The following is a 15,344-nucleotide window of genomic DNA, read 5'->3' as shown; positions in this document are numbered from 1 at the left end:
TCTCCAATCGCTAGGTTAGGTTTCCACCATGGAATCTCTTTATTTAGGTTAAGACTTTTAACTCCATTCCCCTCGATGCGCAGTTTACTAGCTCTCTTGACAAGCCTTTTGTCAGTGGATCCGCAATATTTTCCTTTTGACTTTACAAAATCTATAGAAAATATATCGTTTGAGAGCAACTGCCTCACGGTGTCTAGATTTTCTGCTATACATCACATTTTGTGCAACTTAATTATCATAATGTATGTAAGTTGTAGGCACTGGTTTTTGCCAAATTGGAATACCTTTTAGAAAATGCCGAAGCCACTCTGCTTCTTCACTATCTTCCTTTAAAGCGATGAAAACTGAATTATCTAGAAATAGATACCTTTCTTGGGTTAGAACCCAATAAATATAGATCCTAAATAGATAAACCCATTCACGATATCCAACTAGCTAAATTTAACTATCCATATCCTATAACGGGCTTAAGATAGAAGTATTTCATCTTCTCTTCTGATTATCTTGATTCTCAAAATCACATCAGCCTCACCCATGTCTTTAGTATCAAACTATACTTTAGAAATGTCTTAGCTGATTTCACATATCAAGACTAATCCCTATTGTTAGCACATCATTCACATAAATACCCCTATTAAGATAAAACAAGATATAGACATACCTATGGGTATCGTCAATATGAAACCCATTTGATAATGAACCAGTATCAAAATTTCCTTGCCACTGTTTAGGGCTTTTTTATGTCCATATAGACGCTAATTCTCTTTCATTGTTTCCTTTGCCTTGTGGCTTTGGATCTGTCTTTGTTTATAAAGCGAAACACTAAGTAAGGATTTATACAAATGATTCATAAGAATCCTACCTTTACATATTTTTACATGTTTTTGCTTTGTGGTTTCTGAAGTGTGCATATCATTAATCTTGAACTTACATGTTCAAACCAATCAATTTCACACTCTCTTTCCCAAGAGTAAATGATACAAAACTCTTAATATATAAAAATATGTTTTCTTAGTCTAAACCCCATAATTTGGGTTTGCTACATTTGAAATAAATGTTAAAATGCCAATCATATGTATTACAGGTAACCCATAATATATAATGCAGATTTACTCATGCAACATAGCAAACATGGCATTAACATACATTAATAACTCTAGCCACCTATGTAACCCTTCTGTCCATTAATAGAAAGAGCACTTAAGCTAGATAACCATTACGATTGTGATCGATGTCCGATTACATATACCCAATTTCAAAACATATTCTTTTTGTTTCATGTTAAGATATAAATATTCTTTCTATGAGCACTAAAACTGCAAGTATAATATCATATGATTTCTCTCAGTCAACTACATACGTAGTTTATAAGTGAAGCAAAAATAATATAGATTAAACAAAATAATATCATGAGAACAGGAAAATTAGAGGAGGAACGGTAAAAGAAAGTTTTTTTGGTCCATCACTGTGAATATGCTTCCTCTCAAAACGAAAAATCTGAACGTCAGTACATATTGAAATGAAACAACACCAGAAAAATGTTCGCCCAATCCAATGAACACTCAAGATATAAAAATGTTTACATGTAAAAAATCTAATAAAATTGATAATTAAAAATATGAGGACCATACAATTTTGTTTGCAATTCATGGAGCTTCTTAACAACTAATGTGTCCAAGAAACTCTCAGCCCTCACCATAATGTCTAGTAAATCAATGGATGAAGAAATCCTTTTAACAATCAAATTTAGAAGGTTTTCACTATGCTTGCAAAATTCAATAAACATTTCAGCAATTGCTATCGTCCACTCATTTGCAATCTTTCTATGTTCATTGGCATGACCACCCATTCTGTGATTATCGAGACTAGCACCATCTGCAATGAGTAGCTGATGCAGCACAACCAGAAGTTACTGTTCACGCTACAGTAGTATGAACAGTAACCTAGATGATAATTTCATATTTGGTGGGCCCCAAGTCCAGCTTGCATGGAAATAGATTTAAATTTGGTGGGCCCAAACTCCAGCTTGCAAGGAGATATAATAGGAACTGTTTTTGTGGGAGTTCTAGAGATAATTTAGAATTTTGTTATTTATTATTGGGATAATCATGAAATCAAAGTTTTTATTTGGGTAGGATATCTAGGATAAGTTTTAGTTAGTTTTAAATTCCTAAGAGTCCTAGTAGGATCAGTCTTTTGTTAGTTTTAAATTACCAAGAGTCCTATTATAGTTGTTTTCGTATCAAGTATGTTTGTTTTGTTATTTAAACACTTGTAATCAGCTTATTGAGCATGGAATAGAAAAAATGAATTGAAGCTTGAGCTTTGTGCGTTTGCAGCTCCCCCTTTTCTCCTCTTTTCTTCTTTTTTTTTTTTTCTTCTTCTTATGAGTGTTCTTTTCTCTCTTCCTCTTCTTCAAGACTAATTCTTCTAAGATTTCCCTTCTTTTCCCTATCTTCTTTATCCTTCTTTCTACTCTATTTTGTCCCCCATTAGTAGCGTATCCTTCTAGTAAGTTAAAAGGATATCAAGAACAGGATCCACAACATTTAGTGACATGTGACCTATACTTGATGGAATACAATTCTCAAGTCTTGCACTTCTACCAAAACCTGCATCACCAACTATGGTCTCATTAGTTGCCATATTAACATTTAGAACATCCATAGGATCATCACCACCAATAATGTCCTCAGCAACATTCTGAACATTGGAAAAATGAACATTCAAAAAATTATCAACCATTCTGCCATCTCTATTTAGAGTGCAAATACAACAATTAATCGTCTTAAGATTGTTGTAAATATTAATGGAGACTTGCACTTGATATAGATGCAAAACTCAAAATTAAAATAGATTAACTTACAAAGAAATGAAGAGAGGTGCAGAATAAACTGAATCTCCTTAATACAATTAGTTCTTGCCTACGGTGCTTAGCAAAATTGATGAACTTCGCCTCCGAAGATGTAACTCTTCGAGCCAATTTGAGTAGCATTCCAACACATTGGACCCAATTGAACTTAATAGAACTCACCACACTTAGAAACTAAAGAAAATAACTAATTTCTAGACTTAACTAAAGGAAGCTAAACTCAGAATTTTAAGGAGAAGAAATGTCAACTTCAAAAGTCACTCTACTTCCCACAAATCTCTCATCCTATTTATAAGGGATGAAAAGGCACATATGAACCAATGCATCCATTTGAAACAATGTGCCTCTTTGAAACAATATGTCCTATGAGTGGAAAGACACTTGAATCAATTTATCCTTTAGAAACAAAATGTTTATTCCAATCGACGTACCCATTGAGGAAGAGGCATATTGAATCAATGCAACTGTTTGATCCAAAAATTAATCTATAGTTATTATTATTTTTTTAAATCAAACCATTAATATAACAGAAGATTCCTTCCAACTGGCTATAGGCCTCACAGTCTTACTTTTGCTAACTCATTAACAAAAAAATGAGGGAAGAAACCCAATCAATTTGAAAACTACCCACAAAATGCTTATTCTTCAGTTCCCATTCTTAAACAAAAATTGCCATGTACCAATTCTAGTTCTGAGGAATATATTTATGCATGAATTATGGTTCTTGTCACATTTGCAAATAAGAAATGCATCCAGATTTGGCCAAACAGGTGATTAGTTGCATCCATGTTGAGTTCACAAAAGAATATCCACTAGCCAATTTAAATCTTCCCAGTTGCAGGACTTCATTGAGAGACAAAGCTGATGCAAGTATATAGATTCTAAGTACAGTGTCCGATTCTCAAAGTCTTGCTTGAAGTTCATGACGAACTTAACAACAACAACAACAACAACAACAACAACAACAACAACAACAACAACAATAAGCCTTGTCCCAACTAAATGGGGTCGGCTACATGGATTCTTGCCCTCCAATCAATTCTGTTCGAGGCCATGCTAGATACAAGGCCTAAGCTATACATATCCTTTCTCACCACTTCTCCTAAGGTTATCTTAGGTCTACCCCTAGCTCTTCTAATTCCTTCAATATGGATTATATCACTTCTCCGAACAGGAGCATTTATAGGTCTTTGTTGAACGTGACCGTGCCACCTCAAACGACATTCTCTAAGCTTATCACTTATGGGAGCAACTCCCAGACCAACCCTAATGTGATCGTTTCTTATCTTATCCATCCTAGTTTTGCCACTCATCCATCTTAGTAGACAAAAATCTATATAGATTGCATTTTCCAAAATATGATGATTTGCAGGTAAAACATCCTAGGAAGATTTGTAAATCTAACGTACAATGGAGCTTCTATTTCCCAATCATGCAGATTCCCGTAGTAAAATAACCATCAACTTGAAAGCAAAAAATCACCAAATGCTAGTTCCATTATTGCGAATCCTAGAATATTTTTTTGGGAAGCATCAGGCTTGGGCTCTGAAAAACTCTGATGTTTTCTGTACCTTCTGGGATCAAAGAGATGAAGTTATTCTTCAAATTCTATCCCATCTGTGATCCTTACAAAATTTATTTGAGCGCAAGGAGGAAATTTTCTTTATATCCCAGCACTTTTTATAGAATGTGAGTTTGAAACCATCTGGTCTGGGAATTTATCACCTTCCAAAGCCATTACAGTTTCCCAACTTTTACTTTCTTCAAAAAAGTCCTTCTAAATCATCATCTTGCTTGGTCAAACCTTTCCATTAGACATGAACAAGCTCCTTCAATAATGCAAAGCAGTTCCTTCAATCTTCTCTTCTATTAAGTGTTCAATATGCTCGTAATCTGCTAAGATGATTCACCTTCCAAATGGTATTCACAAATTTGTGAAAAAGAAAATTGTTATTACCAAAACTAAGTGATACAAGGCTTCAGTATCTATGATCTCCTCCATTGACCTCTTGTTCGAAATTTTCCATGAGAACCTAGGACTGAAGTCATTCGCCCAAAAAATGCCTCGGACTGAAGTTTTAATCTATTTGATGTTTCAGTGGCTTATGTTTTCTACTGATATTACCACCTGCACATGCCATTTGCATTTGTAGGTCTGACATGGTTTAAAGTATCCCACTTCCCAGTTCTGCCTTGACAATGGTGTCTGTCAGTGGCTGACATATAGAACTCTAGCCACATGAGTAGGCTATATGTTCTTCATATTAAACTTAGTCCGTGCCCTTGCTCAGATTTCTAAATTCCCCTTTCTTGTTGAAATTAAATACCTCTTCTTGCTCTGCTCCCTGTTTCTTTTTGAAGAGTTGACCCAATTCCTGAATAAGCATTTTTTTCTTCTTCTGGTTCTTTGATCCCCTTTCTGTCATTGTGTCATATTTATTTGTATGTTATACTTGCAGGATTTCCAGACCATCTTTTTGTACCAAGTCCAGACTCATCACATGTGCTCCAACCATGGACAGATCCTTTTTCTTTTATTAGGTTCTGCCATTATCTCGTGTTCCTTTCCATCATTTTGGATACTCAAAAGAATATATCTCTGTTCCACGTGATTCTTTACAGAATATGTCTTTGTTTCTCCAACCTTTTTTCAATAGTCATCTTTGCATATGTAATTTTTTTAAACGTTTCTTTTGAGACAGCTGTATGTTATGCTGCATATGTCTCCTCCTGATGCTCCTATAATGTTCTCATCCTATGAATCTGTCTGTCTGGCTTCCTTTTTCTCACCGGTTGTTATTGCCTTGCTTCCTGTATGAATGTTTTGCATCACTATCACAGTCTTTGTGGGTGCCTTGACTAAAATCATTTGATTTGTATGCCCAGTCCCATGCCCTTGCTGTTGTGTTAGTCTGGTTTTACCCGCCAGAGTTTGTTTTGGTGAAAACTGAAACATGTGTCCTTCTTATTAGCATTAACTGCAATTTTAATACACACTACATGTCTATTTTCTCTTTCATCTATTTGGCAAAAATAGAAAAACACAGAAAGTAACGCTTTCTTAAATCAATACAACAACAACAACAACAACAATAAGCCTTTTCCCAACTAAATGGGGTCGGCTACATGGATTCTTGCCCTCCAATCGGTTCTGTTCAAGGCCATGCTAGATACAAGGCCTAAGCTATACATATCCTTTCTCACCACTTCTCCTAAGGTTATCTTAGGTCTACCCCTAGCTCTTCTAGTTCCTTCAATATGGATTATATCACTTCTCCGAACAGGAGCATTTATAGGTCTCCGTTGAACGTGGCCGTGCCACCTCAAACGACTTTCTCTAAGCTTATCACTTATAGGAGCAACTCCCAGACCAACTCTAATATGATCGTTTCTTATCTTATCCATCCTAGTTTTGCCACTCATCCATCTTAGCATCCTCATTTCTGCTACACTGAGTTTATCTATATGATTCTTCTTAACAGCCCAACACTCTGCACCGTACATCATAGCTGGTCGGACAACAGTCCTATAAAATTTTCCTTTAAGCTTTAATGGAATACGCCGATCACATAAGACCCCGGATGCACCTCTCCACTTCATCCACCCTATTTTAATTCTTTGGGAAACCTCATCTTCTAAATCACCTCTTTTACTTATGATTGAACCTAGGTACCTAAAACAATCACTCTGAGGAATCTCTTTATCGTCAAGTATCACCACTTCATCATCTGCCCGATCATGACTAAAGTTACAAACTAGATATTCTGTCTTCGATCTACTAAGTTTAAAGCCTTTTGATTCCAAAGCTACTCTCCATGATTCTAATTTGGTATTAATCCCCACTTGGGTCTCATCAATCAACACAATATCATCCGCAAAAAGCATCACCAGGGGGCTTTCTTAAATCAATGACTGACATAAAAAAATATACAAATTGAAATACATTAATATTAGTACTTGCAATCGTGTATGGCATTCTAATGCACAGTTATACATACACATGCACCAACAGTAGAATCTTGGTGTGCTCATGCTAATATATTGATTTTTTGTTTGTGAAGAAGAATGAAAAGATCGCATAAATTGAAGGACTTCTTACCTTTGGGACTATTTGATAGAAGTCAGTATTAGATATTTGTAATCACATCCAGGAGACATTAACCATATAAGTGTAGACTTGTTAGTTGAAGATTAATAAGGAACAATGGGAATTTAGATATTGAACCAGCCTCCAAGATGTTACTAATTTGGCAGCTATAAAGCAAGTTTGGATTTCTCTTCTTTCTTGTTCTTGCTGATTTGTTGCATTTAATTCTATTAATTGCCAAAATGATTGGTTATTTGTTGGATTGTAATTGTCAACGACTCAATTTATAAAATGATGCAATTTGTTTCACCAAGGGGTTTAGCTGATTTAGCATCCTGTAATTATCTAATTTCAAGTATTTTCCGCTTATATTTTGTCAGGGTGAAGAAGTAAATGACCGGAAGATTGGAAAACTGTGTGAATATGCTTCCAAAAACCCTATGCGTATCCCAAAGGTATCTCATGTTATTTCTATACGTAGTTTGTAGAAGCTTTTGGTTGCATATTGTATGTGGATAATCATTATTATTTTCAGAGATTAAACCACATGCCTATTCCTTATAGATTTGTGTAACTCCAAATGGACATATGAGGGTCATTTTCTGGTATAATTTGATCTGTTCAAAGTTATAAAGTTATGATATGGTCGGATCCTACTTTTCAAGCTTCAACCTAGTTAAGATTTATTTTAAAATAAAAAATATATTGAGAAACGAGGAAACAAGAAACAAGGCCTTTAAGAAGAAGACTGAAATGAAGAACTAAGACCCCAGGAGACAACAATACCAAGGGGAACAGAAAAACAATGAACCCCCCAAATTAGGGGGAGGAGGGGAGTTGATACATGACAATAATTGTAGTACAACAAAAAACTAAAGCTCATCCCTTAATAAGGGGGAGCAGGAGGGGCAGGAGACGATAATGTTCCTGTTTCTTCAGGAGCTATCACATCTAGAAGAGATCTAGAAACTTAAATTTTGACATTGAAGACTATGGGGCCCCAACTTTGAAAGAAGGTTCTTGAATTAGAGGACCATTTCCCGAGGTCACATTCCACCCAAGAATAGGAGTCAGCCACACCAAAGGCAAGCTTTTGCATCACATCACAGGTAGACTTAAAGGAAAGTGTTGTATCTGCCCAAATCCATTCTCTTTGAAGGGGAAGAATTCATTCCTACATGACAACAATTTCCACGAAGTCTGTACCAAATTGAAGTAGACATGGGACAAGCGAAGAAGAGATGATCCACATCTTCAGAGGCATCCTGACAGTGACAACAGGCTAGGGAGACTAGAATTTGCTGGTGAGTGAGGAAAGACTGTGTTAGCAGGCGGTTAGAGGGCCCACCAGGGAGAGAAGTTGTGACTGGGGTCCTGGGATTTGGCCCTTGAACCAGATCAGCTTGTGTCAAGGGGAGATAGAAGCATGAGTTCTGATGATGTACTGGGCTGACTTTCACCTGAATAGATGAAGAGGAGGGGGACTAAGTAATAATTCACCCCTATCTGTAGGAATTCTTGGGTGGCAAGCAAGGAGCAACCTGTGTAACCAGTCAAACCATAGGCTGGTTGAGGCATCATCTTCAAGCTTTGAGACAACAGTACCAAGGGCAAGAAGTTGGAGGTTAAAGTTACTCTACAAACCCAAGAAACATCAGAGTGAGAAGCAAGAATTCAAATAGAGTCATTAAAGAGCAGCCCAATGTATATCTAGTAAGCCCAATAAACTTCTTAATCGCAGATGTTTAGAATGGTTTGAGGTTGCTAACAAAATTGACCTCTGTTAGAATGAACACCGAGAAACAATGAACAAAAATGGAAACAGAATGAGATTTAATGTGGTTTACACTCCTACATGATGTCCTACATCCACAGGCAAGAAGAATGACTTTCACTGTGTACGGAAGATTATAATGGAGATCTTTCAAAACATCCAAAACAGTGTTACGAATTCTCACCTAAAGCCCTAAGTTGAAAGTTGAAACTCCCAAGATCTCGCAGTGACTTTATAAGAAAAAGTCGGGTAAACCGGTTGATCATCAAGTCCTTTCATAAGCTCTCTACTTCCATCACAAATCTATGAAAAGGAGTCATTCTGGTCTCCCACCAAAATATGTAGGAGGGAGTCAAGTTTTGAGAACCGGGTATAAGATTTACCTCCTCAATTCTTCTCAGACCAAAACCCTTCATCTTTGGGAAGACAAACAGAAGCTCAATTGCTTGAACCTTGAAATAGCTAAAAGAATTCAAGAGGCACATGCAAAATACCAAGGACACCCAAATCTTTCATCTGCAATATTGCCATAAATAAGATCAAACAAATCAATGATTAAACATTCATTACCATAAATAGTAATTGTTAGGATTTCAGTATCTGTAATCAGTCTAGGGACTGAAAGAAGATTGAGAAACAAGAAAAGGATGAAGAAGGCGGAAGAAGAGATAGATATGATAAGCCATGAAGAAAAGGGTCTCTGATTAGATTAATTTCCCTCTAACAGCATGCCTTATTCTATAATGATTTAAGTAACAACAAATGTTCAATCTGTCCCAAAACTAATTGCAGTGCAAAGTTACAAAACAAATAAGAAACAAACGTTGTAAAAAATAACAACGCAAGTGTACGCTGCTGTACAAGTAATATAATGATGAAAGAATCGTTCCCTCGAGGACTATAGAGTAAGTACCAACCTAATTATACCAATTTTATTTGAACAAATAATAAGATGAGAATTATCCTAAACTAAATTGCAAATTGAATTTTAAATTGAGATTTGTTAATAGCTAAAAACCAAGGGGGTCAAATTTCACCATAACTAATCCTTCCCACCCTTTGATCCATCTTTATAATTTGAAATATTTTTTTCTTCTTCTGATTGATAGTCAAGATTCCCTTCTCTATCTACTAGTCTCTCTCGAGTACTAATAGAAATTCGCTCAAATGCTTACCCACTATATTTCTATGTGAATTAAAACAACTAAGAGATCATTAAATTCTATGGATTCCCATGTAACAACTACACAAAGTGTGTAAGTATATTTCTCTCCTACATGTAGTTCATGGCATTTACTCCAATGAACTAAACACAAATTCCCTATTAGTTCATTATGATTAATGAATCGGTTGATTAGTGGCCAATTAATCAAAAGCATTAAGAACAAAAGTAAAAACTCAATCAATCAAAACAATATTCAGAATTAAATTGATGAATTCAAGAGTGGAAATTCAAAGTTAGGCTACATATGATTCCTAGAATAATAAATTAGTTCATTCTAGAAATTAAAAACATCACAGAAGAGTTCGAGAACATTGAAAGAAGATGATGAACTTATTCCCAAGCTCCAACTCTTCTTCTCCAAGTCTTCAAAGCCAACCAACATCTCCAAAATTTGTCCTCTAGACTTCTCCAAACGTCCTCAAGCTGGTGTTGTTCTTCTTTTCTTTCCTTGACTCAATTTGGTACAATTCTAATTTCCTAATCTGACTCCACCAAGCAAGGATTTGGTGTACAAATCGGATTGACGTCGAGAGCTCAAATGTACAATCCCACCGTTGGATTTGAAGAGTAAGAAGTTATGAAGCTCCTATAAAAAAATTAGCTTGATCGAACACTGGATGACCATCTGATGAAGAACTTGATAGAAACTGGACAGAGACACTCAAAAACGGGATTTTCCTTCTTCCTTCTTTGATCTAGTCCCAAATAGGAAATAAAACCCTGAAGCATGCAAAGAATCCTTCTCTCCACGTTTTTGACTTGAGGAAGCCTCTAGAGTCTGCTATAACTTGATGAATAAGACTTTCCTTTATGAGTGGAATAAAATCATGCTTGGTTCTTTAAGATTCTTTTTGCAGAATTTCCCAATAATACCCCTGCAGATTTGGTTGATTTCTTGCAAGCACAAATAATAAATCTTATATAAAATCACCAAAATTATAGAAATAAAACCAATTAATTAGTAGATATAAAATCTACTCATCAACAAACCCTGCAACTAATTATAACTATTAGGACAAATTTAGCTTCATTTTTCGCCAATATAAGGGAGACCTGCAATTGCTGCCAGGTGGAGCATACAAGTGGAGCATTCAAGCCTGCAAAACTCCCCCTAAAGCTGGAGCATACAAATCAGGGCTTTGGCTCAGATTAACAAGAACATATACCAAAAGACTTCATCAATCTTGAGCGTAAGTAGCAATAGCGGATGCCGATAGACACTTAAAGAACTTTACCCAAGAGATAATCAACTTCAACTTAAATAAACAATCTTCATATCGAATGCTCCTTCTACAATGAGAACAATAGGTGGTAGCAAAGATGAACCATATCCATAAGGTTAGCAGCAAGAAAAACATCAAAGGCATAATGCTAGTAGTAGTGAGGAATCTCCACAAAAGAAGGTAAAATGTAGCTCCAATGTCCGCACATAAGCTTTTTGCAAGAAGGCAAGTAGTAGGTAGTAATCTACTCAACCAAAGGTAGAAATAGGGCCTCAAACAAAGGTTTCTACAAGTCAAATAATGGTACTCTAAACCAAATAGGTCATACAGATTACTGCGGACCAAGTAGGCATGTAAAAGGGCATTATGGGTTACTCTAAACCAAGTAGGTAGGTAAAGGGAATTATGATTTACTATGGATCTAGCAGCTAAGCAAAAGGCAATATGGGTTATTGTGGATCAAGTAGATAGGTAAAGGACAATATGGATTATTGTGGACCAAGCAGGCTTGCAAAAGGCAGTATGGGTTACTGTGGACCAAGTAAGTAGGTAAAACTGACTAAAGTGACCAAGTAGGTAGGTAAAAGTGACCAAGTGGATAGGTATTGTTGTATAATACCGTTTAAGTATAAAAGTCTCCAATCTCCCCCTCACTTGTAGCATTACATGTGGACAAATAAGGATAACCAATTACCAACATCTCAAAGTCTATATTGAGGAACTATGTTACATGATGAAATCAGGAACAAAAACTGTAAGTCATTACAGAAGAAAATTCTAAACCATGAGTAACAACTTATGCAGAGCAATTGCAAAAGTAGTACTCATAACATAACAGCAGCAATCCTTGTAGCAGTAAGGGAAGCACCAACAACTATTATGGTCATCAGAGAAAGAGCAGATAACCAGTAGTATGTCCCAGAGATTAAAAGAAAAAAGAAAATTAACTCAGAAAATTACTGCAGAACTGATGATCCTTAATATAATTTTCCATCTACCAGAAGAATAAAACAATTGAAGTTGATTCTAGTAAACAAAGAGGCAGGGAAAAACATGATCAATTCAGGTAAGTAGGACAGCAATACCATGTTAAAACAAGTTTCCAAGGAACTGTTACCCAAAACAAACAATGGCAGCAATAGGGAAGCAATACGGTACCAGCAGATTTTTTCTTCTTCTTTTCTTCAGACCAAAAGACTCAACGAAACATGGGCAGCTGCAATATAAGCAGTGGTAGCAGTAGATCAACCAACAGTCCAATTAATATGTTTTCTATTTACCATAAGATAACCCTAAAGTGGATTCTGGTAAATAGATAACAACCAGCAGCAGCAAATAAGACCCAATTCAAACCCCTGTGTACCAGAAGAATAAGGGGCTAAGTTTTTTTTGGATGAATAAATAAATGTATTAAAAAACAACGACACACTTACAACACAACAGAAACAAAGCAAAGATTAAAGAGCACTGACAATGCAACATGGGTAGGACCCAAAGAAGATGGGCCGAACAGGGCCAAAGAGACTATTTTGCGGATTTTTTCTTCTTTTTCTTAGAGGACTTGAGATCCACCGAGAAGTCGTCTCCAAAAGGGTTTTGCCCCTTAGCAGGGCGATTACTCCTTCTACACTTAGCACGATCAAGGACATGCGAAGGGGGGGGAGAGGATCCGAATCGGGTTCAATAGGGATTGAGTCACAAGACTGAGAGTTGGTAGTGCAAACAAAATTTGAGGAGTGGGCCAAAAGGTTCTGAATAGGGGAGATGGGCGGGTTCTGAGCGGAGCTTGGATTGAGGGGATTAGGCCCATGGGCCAAGGGGCCCAATAAGGAGCACATAGGCGAGTTCTGAATAGAGCTTGGATTGAAGGCCTTAGGCCAATGGGTCATGGGGCCCAATAAGGAGCACTTAGGGGAGGGTAAAATGGTCAAGTTGACTTGATCGTGGGAGGAGAGAGGAGGGGTATTAGGGGTGTCGGTGAAAGCATCCTTCAAAGAGTCATTTACCAAAATGGGAGGAAGCAGAGGCGGAGAAGGAGAGACAGAGGTTTCAGCTGCTGGGGTTTCATGGAAAAGGAAAGGCGCAAAGGAGAGAAGCGATGACTTTTGGAGGTTTCCGATAATGGAAGAAGGGCCCTCGATATCTGTGGAAGAAGCATGACCCCAGACTTTGACAAGGTAAGCAAAGTATTTGGCAGCCGAGAAATGGCAGAGATCCATAGAGGACTTTTCAGCTAGGGGAACTGTGCAAGGAGTTGTCTCTATTTGAGTAGGCCTTAGCTTGGATCTACGTCTCCGGTAAGTTCAGGCAACTGGCGGAGAGCGAGAGTCCGGCGACACTTCAGTGGAAGAAGAAGGAGCATGTTGCATGATGCCGGCAGTGATTTGGGAAGCTAAAGGTAAGGGTGAAGGGGCTAGAGTTTCAGAGGGCTTAATGAGAGAGGTTTCTCTAATTGGAGCAGAGGCAATTTCTCTAAACCCAGTAGTGGGAAAAGGGACTTGAGCAGCAGTGATGGTAGTGGCTTCATCTAGGACGAGGAGCAGCAGCAGTGCTTGCTAGGTCTTGAACACCGACAGTTGTGGTGGCGATAGCCTCTCCAGGGTCATCGGCGGTAGTGGTGCAAGAGGTTTTAATTGAGCAATTTTCCAAGTTGTTGATGATGGGGGTATCGGGAATTGGCATAAATTCTTTGACGGTTGATGTCGATGGACCATTCAGGGTAGTGGAAGAGCAGGAGTTAGTCTTGTGGCCAAATCTCCGACAAGCAAAGCATCTGGAAGGAACCCAGTCGTAGACAATGACCTGACTATAGTTGAGAGCATTATTATCAAACTATGGAGATGGAGGATGGCAGAGGGTGAGCAGCAGACACTTCGACATAGATGCAAGCATAGGATAGTCTTTTGAAGTTCAAAGTTTTATGGTCAGAGCGGAGAGGTCTTCCAATGGCTGATCCAATGTGACTGAGGCACTCAGTGTTTCAGAATTCTAGAGGGAGACTAGGGAGATTTATCCACAGGGGAATTGAGCTGAAGTCTACCTTGTGGAGGGGCATTGAGGGGTACCAAGGCCGGAGGAAAATAGGGGATTTTTCGACAAACCAAGGGGAGCCCTCAAGAGCACGGGCTTTGCATTCAGAGGAATGGAAATTGAAGAGAAAGAAGCTAGTGTCGAGAACGAAGAAGTCTAAAGCGTCAAAAACTTTCCATTGCTTGGAAAGAGAAGTTTTAATGATGCCTGCAGGGGGAGGAGGGCCAAGAAACTGTCCCACAATGGCAGATTGCCAAAGAATGATGCCCTCCTTGGTAGCAGAGGCAGGGCAGTGAGCAACCAATAAGGGGCTAAGTTGATTATGGGAAATAGGGTATTTTCTAGATAGGGCAGCAGGGGTAGTAATAGGACAGTTGTAATAGTTGGAATAAATAAGGCATCCAAACAGATCTTTAAGCAAGTAACCCAATGAATATTGTAGCCCAGGGAGCCAAGAGAAAAGAAGAAACGCCGGCAGGTACTTGTGGCAATTGTAAAACCAGAATTAAACCAACCTATCTGAAGAAACATTGGCCCAGAACCCTGCGCAGTCATGTGAGAAGGAGAAAAACAGAGTACAGCCTTCTCCTTTTGTTTTCTTTTTCAGATCAGTCATATGAAGTAGGTATGACTGTGCAGTGGTAATAATAGGGAATCACATAGCTACGCTGGGGTCTTTCTCTGTAGCAGAAAAAAGATCACTTTATGCTTGTCTTTGGAGAAGGATCTAAGGCATACTTTAGGCAGTGACTGGTGTCTGGTTGCCAGATAAGAAAAGAACGAGAAAAAAAAAAGTGTGGTCTAGAGAGAAGAAGCAGTCCCTAAGCCGATTGTAGATGCTCTGATACCATGTTAGGATTTCAAAACCTGTAATCAGCCTAGGGACTGAAAGAAGATTGAGAGAGAAGAAAAAGGATGAAGAAGACTGAAGAAGAAGATATAGATTTTGTAAGCCAAGAAGAAGAGCCTGTGATAAGATCAAGTTCCCTCTAATCACAGGCCCTATTTTATAATGACTTAAAATAATAACAAATGGCATATCTGCCCCAAAACTTGTTAGAAGGTAAGCTTTAATGAGTCAAATCAGTGCAGAAACAAGAAGAAGAACAGAGAAGAAGAAAGGAGAAGACGTG

General features: G+C 37.7%; 1 protein-coding gene across 1 annotated transcript in view; it reads left to right on the top strand.

Moving 5' to 3' along the window:
* LOC149003539 (protein SEMI-ROLLED LEAF 2-like) overlaps window positions 1-15,344 on the top strand; it is a 74,060-nt gene that overhangs the window by 2,105 nt on the left and 56,611 nt on the right. Inside the window, exon 3 of the mRNA XM_089138360.1 lies at window positions 7,340-7,414. Within this exon, the coding sequence (XP_088994486.1) occupies window positions 7,340-7,414 (75 nt within the window). The remainder of the gene's footprint in view (window positions 1-7,339; window positions 7,415-15,344) is intronic.

This window comes from Hakea prostrata, chromosome 10 (genome assembly GCF_041222555.1).
Source record: "Hakea prostrata isolate BN-2017 chromosome 10, UWA_Hpros_2, whole genome shotgun sequence".
Taxonomy (NCBI): domain Eukaryota; kingdom Viridiplantae; phylum Streptophyta; class Magnoliopsida; order Proteales; family Proteaceae; genus Hakea; species Hakea prostrata.
The sequence above is the reverse complement of the archived record's forward strand: the minus strand, read 5'-3'. Positions and strand labels throughout refer to the sequence as shown.